Genomic DNA, 8252 nt, shown 5'->3' with positions numbered 1-8252 from the left:
CCCACCCTTGTGGGGCTTTTGAAACCTACGGGACTTTTTTGCAGAACGCTTGCAATTGTGACTTTTTGCCAAGCCAAAGTATGTAAAAAATAAGGACTGCTTTCTTTGCCTGTGTGTGCCTGTCCCCTGCCATAAGCACAGCAACTCATTGCAACCTCTTCCTTGGATCCTATCTTGTTTGGGCGTTGCCCTAAGCAGTGAAGCATGCTGGGATCAGCCTCTTCTTTTCACCCTGCCTCTTGTTTCTGGACAGAGGCCAAACTTCCTGGCTCCCAAGTTGAAATGAAGCAAGAATGGATCATCACTGGCAGTACAGAGGCTGGCCACCTGAAGATCCCTGAGCCCATAACTGCCCCTAATTTTTTACATGCATTTCAGTTTTGTTCAATAGCCAACTTCTGTTGCAATGTCAGGCCAGCCCCCTAAGACGCATTACTCTCAACTAAAGCATCCATGATAGATGGCCTTCCAATCTATCCAAAGGTCCACAACCTTTCATGGGAGCCATTTCCTTTGCCAAACAACTCCTACTGTCAGAATCTTCTTCCTGATGTTTAGTCAGAACCTCATTTCTTGTCATTTGAAGACCTTGGTCCGAGTCCTACACTCTGGAGCAGGAGAAAACAACCTTTCTCCATCCTCCATGTAGCAGCTCATGAGATATTTGGAAATTGCCTTATCTCCTCCCAGTCTCCTCTTTTCCGGGCTTAACATACCCAGCTCCCTTCCAGATGGAGCTGGTGAGGCTGGCAGTCATAGAACCATAGACTTGGGAGGGACCACAAGGACTATCTAGCAGGAAACTCTTTGTCCAATGTGGGGCTCAAACCCACAACCCTGAGATTAAGAGTCTTGTACACCACCAAAATACGGCACCCAGAGGACACCTGCTTGGGGAAAGCAGTTCACTCCCAGAGCGACGCTCCCTTTCTTGGCTCTTCATGGGGCACAGATTCCCAATACTGAGTCCCAAATCCCAGAAGACCCTTCATCTTAACAATATGGATTGCTGGTAATTCAGTTGGTACAGCATGAGACCAGGGCCAGACTGAGGTTTGATGAGGCCCTAAGCTACTGAAGGTCATGGGGTCCTTTATATGTCCAGCTGTCCTTAACGACAAATTGTCGCTGCTTTTTGTGTTAAATATATGCTACTGTATATGGTAATTGATGGACCTAATAGGTATCTAAAGCCATTTGCACATAACAAAAGATGTACCGGTATTTTATCAAAGTAATTGTTGAACTGAAATACAATTAAGACGAAGTTTATCTTATATTTTGGAAATGTACATCCAGGTTTTTTTCCTTTAATTTTTTTGGGCTCCCCCCCCCTGCAAGAGAGTGGGGCCCTAAGCTATAGCTTGTTTAGCTTATAAGTACGTAAATCTGACACTGCATGAGACTCTCCGAGTTGTGGGTTTGAGCCTCACGTTGGGCAAAAGATTCTTGCATTGCAGGGGGTGGACTAGATGATCGGGGGGGGGGGTCCAATCCGACTCTATGATATCCAAGGGTTTGGGAAATTCTTGAAAAGATATCCCATAAATTAAATATATATAAAGGGCAGAGCTTGAATGACATATCAAAGCAGTCACGCACCGTGTGTGTGTGTACGTGCGCACACAGAGTATGTCTGGCTCATTTAAGCCTATTTAGCACCTTTATGAAGGGACGCAGGTGGTGCTGTGGTCTAAACCACTGAGCCTATGGCTTGCTGATCAGAAGGTTGGTAGTTTGAATCCCTGTGACGGGGTGAGCTCCCGTTGCTCAGTCCCAGCTCCTGCCAACCTAGCAGTTCGAAGCACACCAAAGTGCAAGTAGATAAATAGGTACCGCTCTGACGGGAAGATAAACGGCGTTTCCGTGCACTGCTCTGGTTTCACCAGAAGTGGCTCAGTCATGCTGGCCACATGATCTGGAAAAACTAACTGCGGACAAAGGCCAGCTCCCTCGGCCAGTGAAGTGAGATGAGCGCTGCAACCCCAGAGTCTTTGCGACTGGACTTAACTGTCAGGGGTCCTTTACCTTTTTTGCACCTTTAAATTCAGCAACGATGGAGCCCACAGGTGAGGAATACTTTTATTTTTTATCAGTCTTCCGTATTTGCCCCTAAAACCTGGGCTTCTAGGCGGCGGAAGCGGAGCTTGCAGGTGCAGAGCTCCGAGCAGCCAGCAGAGGGAGCCACGAGCACCTAATCCCCCCTCTAAGATCGTCCCCTTCACAAAAACATTTTGGCTTCATTCTGGTCAACAGCTGCATTAGGGGACTGAGCAAGGGCTGCGATGCTGGCGCTTCCCGCCAAACCCCCTCCCCCAGGTGTCCACCCAATAATCCTGGCACTGCAGAGTCGGGAGGGACCCCCAGGGGCCATCTAATCCCACCCCCTGCAATACAGGCATCGCAGCTGAAGCATTCCTGGCAGGTGGCCCCCCAAGCTCTGCTCGAAACCTCCCAAGGAACACTGGAGCCGGAAGGCATCCCCGGGGGTCAGCCTGGCAATGCAGCGTCGCCTCGCCTGGCGCCACCAGCCTTGGTCCCCCCGGGAAGGGACCCGCTGCTGCTGCTGCCCCCCTGGGGGCCCCTCCTCTGGCGGCGCTGCAGCCGAGGCCTCAGGGCAGCGCCAGCATCCCGTGCGCGGCATACAGCTCCTGGGTGGCGTTGTACACGTGGGCGATGCTGCGGACGGTGTCCAGGAGCCTGCGGGGGCCCTTGCCCTCCTCGCCCCCTCCGGCGCTCAGGATGCGGTAGAGTTCGCGGCGGGAGGGCATGGCCAGGAAAGCCAGGGCGGCCGCCTGGCGCACCCACCAGCTGTGGTAGGGCGCCAGGGCTTCCTGGTAGGCGTCGGCGCACATGCGGGAAGGCTCCGCGTCCTCCGGGCTGGTCCCCAGCTTGCGCAGAAAGAGCTCCAGCCACTTCAAGGCCCGGTGGAGGCGCAGGAAGGTCCGGCAGCCGGACGGGGGCCGGCTGGCCGGCAGGGACTGGAAGCTCACCAGCCCCCGGGCCAGCTCGAAGCGCACCATGGACTGGAGGGTGCGGTAGTGGGCTCCGTGGGGGCCGCGCTGGTTCTCCTGCAGGATGGCGATCTTGCTGCGCGTCTCGCCGGAGATCAGGCCGAAGGCGGCGCCCAGCGAGTCCATGAGCCTGCGAGGAAGGAGAGAGCGGGCCGGAGTCTCACAGGAAAGAAGCGGCGGAAATGGTGGGCTCCCACCCGCTTGTCTCGGGAGACAGCGGAGGACCGAGCCTTTGGGGGGGAGCTCGCAGCGCCTGCTGTGGAGATGCTGCTGCCTCTGGCATTGTTCTTGCTGCATTTGCAGCACCAAAGTGACCACCCCAGGGGCGCAAGTCTGGGCAGTGTGTGGAGGTCCTGGGCTGCCCGGAGGACAAGATCTCCCTCTCCTCCGCCTCGCTCAAGTGGTCCAAAGGAAAACAGAGTAAGATGTTGGGCGCCAGCTGGGCTGCAGGAGTTGCGGGAAAGAGGCGGACGAGGCGCCACCCAACTGCCTCAGGGACTCTGCTTCGGATGTGTGGAGGGTTCGTCTGCCTGCCAGTACCATAACGCCTTCATACCAATCCAGGGTGCCAGGAGGCCTTAGGAAAGGAACTGGGTTTTAACCACTCAGTGGTTAAAAATGAAAACTAATTTTTTAAAAATGGCAAAAAAAGAAAACAGGAAAGGGACTGAGAATAAAACAGCCAATTTCATAATGCCATTGTACAAATCTGTGGTGCGACCACATTTGGAGTACTGTAACTGTGTCTAGTTCTGGTCGACTATTCTCAAAAGGTATATTGCAGTTTTGGAAAAGGTTCGGAAAAGAGCGACTGAAATGCTCCAGGGGTTGGAGCGACTCCTCTATGACGCTTGGGACTTTTTAGTTTAGAGAGAAAAAGCAAGTAAATACTCGCTCACGCTTCCCTTTCCCCCATGATTTCTAGTCAGGGGTCCAATAGGGGTTGGCTTGTGTGTTTGTCCTGCTGCTTTTCCTGGGGAAATGCTCTGTTTATTACTGAGGGCTCCGCACGCTGAGAGAGGGAAAATTCAATAGGTGCAAACAGCAATTTCCCCCCCTGTGGATTGCTGTTTGTTCTGATTTAGCACTAAAGAGCAGTTTTTCCCTGGGAAGGAGCGGGGCAAGGGGGAAAATACTTCAACCCATACTTTCTAGGCACGGAACAAACAGGTGGCTCCTGGCCACAATGACTGCGCTCTGCCCTGTGCAGTTGGAGGCAGCAATGCTTCTGAATATGATTTGATGGAAACCACAGGAGGGGAGAGGGCTGCTCTTTTCTTCAAGTCCTGCTTGTGGGTTTCCCATTTGGAACACTTGGCTGGCCCCTATGAGAAGAGGATGCTGGGCCAGACGGGCCCCTTTTGGCCTCATCCAGCAGCCAGGCTCTTCTGATCCTCTTATGGAACCTCCAGGCCCAGTCTATCTGGATCCCTCGATTCCTGACTCCCTTCCAGTTCTAGGATTCTGCGCTGCTGCTTCATCGGTTTCTGTTTCCTGTGGCACCTGGAAACCTCCTCCCTGCCTTTGCCAAGCCTGTCCCAGGAACATAGTATCTGGGCCAGAATCTCTCACCTGGGAAATGTGGCTCCTGCTTCTACAGAGCCCCCCTTGGCTTTTTTTTGGGGGGGGGGACGCAGCTCTTACTCACTTGATCAGCTCTTTCCAGCCGCTGAGGTATTCCCGGATGAGGATTTGCCCGCTGGGCGTGAGACTGGCAGCGAAGGCCCTTTGCAGACGCACGATTCGGAAGCCCTCACCCAGGTCCCGGGGCTCGGATGGGGTGTGCAGAAGGAGGGCGGCCCCGGTGGTGGCAGAAGGGGGCGAGGCGGAAGGAGGGGGCTGTGAGCAGAGCAGAAGGGCAGAGTCACTGGGGTGGGTGAGCTGGTGGGACTGGGGTGCCTTAGGGGCAGAAAAAGCAACCCTCCGACCCTCGCGCTCCCCCCACCCCACCCCCCAAATCATCACTGCAAATGTAACAAAGAAGTGTTCACTTTTGGGGGGGACACAGCTGCATAATTTAGCCTCTGGCAACTTAGAATCTAGAAAGGGACCCACAGGGGCCATCTAGTCCAACCCCATGCAATGCAGGGATTGCCGCTAAAGCATCGCTTACAGGTGGCCACCCAGTGCTTGCTTAAAAACTTCCGATAGCAGGCAGGGAGGTTTAATTGCTTCCGTTAAGATCCCTGCATTACAACTCTGCCATCTACAGTTCTAGGATTCCAGCTGGGATCCTGGTGTAGGAATGTTGTGGGTAGCAGGAGAGGATATATGGATTAATATTCTCCTTCTGAACTCGCCTTAGCAAGTTTCTTCACTTAGCAGAGTGCATTCCCCTATTACACAGCAGGAAGCTGGTTGCAGACTCGTTAGAATCTCTTAAGACAACAAGCAATTCAATCTGACTTGCCCAGATAGAGACATGTTCTATTATTCCTGATAAGACCCCCTGAATCCCTCCTAAAAGAATAAAGACATCACAGTCCTATTCAGAAGTAACAAAATGTAGTTCTACTCGCAATCAGGCAGAGCACAGTGTGATCCCTGAAGGCAGGTTTTAGGGTTAAAGTTACAAACATGTACAAATAGGTTTACCCCCTATGAGAGATAACCCAGGGACAGCTGGCTGAGAGCCAGCAGTGCAGTCCAGGTGAATCAGAAAGCACGCAGGATGGAAAAGAAGGGAGGTGGCTCAGCGAGCTGACCTTTTACCAGGTCTGGAAAGGTCTCGCCCACCTACTTGGCTGTTGTTTAGTTATTTAGTCATGTCCAACTCTTCATGACCCCATGGACCAGAGCACGCCCACCCACTAGTCACATGCAAAGGAAGGATGCTCCAGCCAGGTGTAACAGGAGGTTCAACTGGCTGGACCAACATCCCCTGCATGTCCACTCTAGCACAACAGGTAATGTTGTACTTGACTGCTCCAGTAGATTACATCGCACACTTAGTGGAAATCCAAGCACTGCCAAACTCTCGGCATTTTTGGATTTTAAAACATGAGCAAATTCCCACTGAACTCCATTCCAAAACTGGGAGCCGCTGAGTTGGGGGCGCTCCGGGTTCTCACCTTCCTCTCTGCATCCTCCTTGCTGGGCGGCATCCCCCCAAACCAGCGGCACGGACGGACCCCCCAAACGCAGGTGGAGTTCGGCAGCTCTGCTGCGGCACCGAGAGCAGGCAATGCGAGACCCACAAGGGCAGGGAGGCAAAGAAAACACACAGAATTGTTAGGTGAAGACTCAAACCCACAACAGCGGAAGGTCGGAAATGAGACCCCTGTTAGGGTGGGGGGCTCCGCAGAGGCCCGTTTGCAATATTGACCTCCCTCACCCCTGGCAGCCTGGAAGAGCCCCAGTTTTAGCAGGAAAGCTTTTGTCTGCGCCCCCCCTTTAAATAACAATTGCAAATGGCTGCAAAATGAATCTGAGAATTGGAAAAGGAGATTCCAGGAGAAGCGAAAGGCCACAGCACGCCCCCCCCCCGACCCCCGACCCTCGGCTTACGGAGGCGGAGGCTGGAGAAGCAGAGGAGGAGGAGGAGGAGGAAGACCCCCACGGTGCAGGCCAGGCGGCAGAGACGGGTGCGAGTCCACCCCGCGGCCCCCATGCCCGGCACCCTGGCGCTCCTGCCGCGGCCGCGTCCTTCCCCGGCCTCCCTTTGCACCCTGACCGGGGCTGTCTGCTCAGGTGGGGAGATAAGAGTTCCTTATCAGTCGGGGACGAGAGGAGGGTGGGGGCAGCGGGGGCGGAGGGGGCGGCGACCTCTGTCCAGCCCCCGTCTCCAGGGACAGGGTCTCACGCAGGGACACCCGGCAGCACCCTGCCTTGGGGCTGACTTTGGCAAGGGCGCTTTGACATCTTCGCCGGGATGGGACGGGACCTGCCAAGCTCAGGATGTGGCGCGGATCCGTCTCGGGAGACACGTGGCAGCCGCCCCCCGGAATGGAGCCAGGAGGCATAGCTGTCAACTTTTCCCTTTTATTGCGAGGAATCCTATTCGGAATAAGGGAATTTCCCTTAAAAAGGGGGAAAACGTTGACAGCTATTGCCAGGAGGCAAAGACCCGAGCGGCATTGGAGAGTTGGGCGAAAGGGACGAGAACCTTCAGGCACTTTGGGTACGATCCGGCATTCCTGAATACAGCAGAAGAAGCATCGTTTTCAGGGCCAGCCTGGCGAACCTTGAACGAGACCCGATCATCATCAGATCCCGCTGATATCCTTTGTTGGACTTTTCGCCCGCGTGCAGCCGGGCTCATCCTACGGGACTTGTTTCAAAGTTTTCGTTTCTCGCCTTTAGATCTGTTGCTTTCTCTGTTCTCTCTGTTTTATATACGTTACAAAAGGAAGTCTTTGCACACGCGCCGCCACCACCGAAAAGAAGGACACAGGCAGCAATAATTGGGAAGGTTTAATATTTTGCTATGTTTTTATATAAGCTGGAAGCCGCTTAGAATGATTGGGGCAACCCAGTCAATGGGCAGAGTACAAATAATAAAGTATTCTTCTTCTTGTTGTTGTTGTTGCTGCACCTGAGCATGTCCAGAGTGCTTTTCCTTCCACACTGAGCAATAGCCACCAGATTCTGCATTTTTCAGGGTTAGTGGAAGAAGATGCAAGATTTGTGTCATTCCCTGACGTCACTCCCTGAGGCTGGCTTCATTCTGTGGCCTCGCTTTCTGTTTTCCGTCGCGTGTATTTGACTTTTACTTGTTAGCCACCCACACAATCTTTGCCATTAGGTGGCATATAAATATTGGAAATGAAGCGACATGAAATCAATTTGCCGTGTGCCTCCCTCCCTCCACCCCCAACCTGGAGGAGCAAAACACAGCTTCCCCTCGTTCCCTTTGGGGTTTACCTTGCAAACAGGCAGCCTGTGGGGTTGGGGTTAATGATTGACGTGCTGGGAGACCTTTGCTCCAGCGGAAAGCAAACAGGTCCCGGACCGAGTATGGTCTCCCTGAATGGGGCAACTGTGCCCCTGAAGGACCAGGTGTGTGCAGGAGTCATTTTGGACTCGCAGCTCTCCATGGAGGCGCAGCTCAACTCTGTGTCCAGGACAGCTGTCTACCACCTCTATTTGGTACGCAGGCTGAGACCCTCCCTGCCCACTGACTGTCTCACCAGAGCGGTGCATGCTCTAGTTATCTCTCACTTGGTCTACTGCCATGCGCTTTATGTGGGGCTACCTTTGAAGGTGACCCAGAAACTACAACTAATCCAGAATGTGGCA

The 8252-nt window shown here is 53.7% G+C and overlaps 1 protein-coding gene across 2 annotated transcripts; it reads right to left on the bottom strand.

The window, feature by feature from the left end:
• Window positions 1-2068: 2068 nt before the first annotated feature.
• LOC310662402 (ceramide-1-phosphate transfer protein-like) lies at window positions 2069-6978 on the bottom strand. Of its 2 annotated transcripts, none has more exons than XM_083409298.1 (4): window positions 6522-6978; window positions 6086-6174; window positions 4663-4853; window positions 2069-3144 (listed from the first exon to the last, which is right to left on the bottom strand). In XM_083409298.1, the coding sequence occupies exons 1-4, from the start codon at window positions 6622-6624 to the stop codon at window positions 2613-2615; spliced, it is 915 nt and encodes a 304-aa protein (XP_083265424.1). In that variant the 5' UTR covers window positions 6625-6978; the 3' UTR covers window positions 2069-2612. The 2 variants fall into 2 exon arrangements, with proteins under 2 accessions (XP_083265424.1, XP_083265423.1); XM_083409297.1 differs by having other exon boundaries at window positions 6086-6177; window positions 6522-6916.
• Window positions 6979-8252: the final 1274 nt, after the last annotated feature.

Source organism: Podarcis tiliguerta (assembly GCF_965153285.1).
Source record: "Podarcis tiliguerta genome assembly, chromosome: 13".
Classification (NCBI taxonomy): Eukaryota; Metazoa; Chordata; class Lepidosauria; order Squamata; family Lacertidae; genus Podarcis; species Podarcis tiliguerta.
The sequence above is the reverse complement of the archived record's forward strand: the minus strand, read 5'-3'. Positions and strand labels throughout refer to the sequence as shown.

Coding starts and splice junctions, on each gene's coding strand:
- LOC310662402 (XM_083409297.1), bottom strand. CDS start 6,624: ATGGGGGCCGCGGGGTGGACTCGCACCCGTCTCTGCCGCCTGGCCTGC. Junction 4,854..6,085: donor AGGAGGATGCAGAGAGGAAG/GTGAGAACCCGG, acceptor CTCTGCTCACAG/CCCCCTCCTTCCGCCTCGCC. Junction 3,145..4,662: donor GGCTGGAAAGAGCTGATCAA/GTGAGTAAGAGC, acceptor CCTTCCTCGCAG/GCTCATGGACTCGCTGGGCG.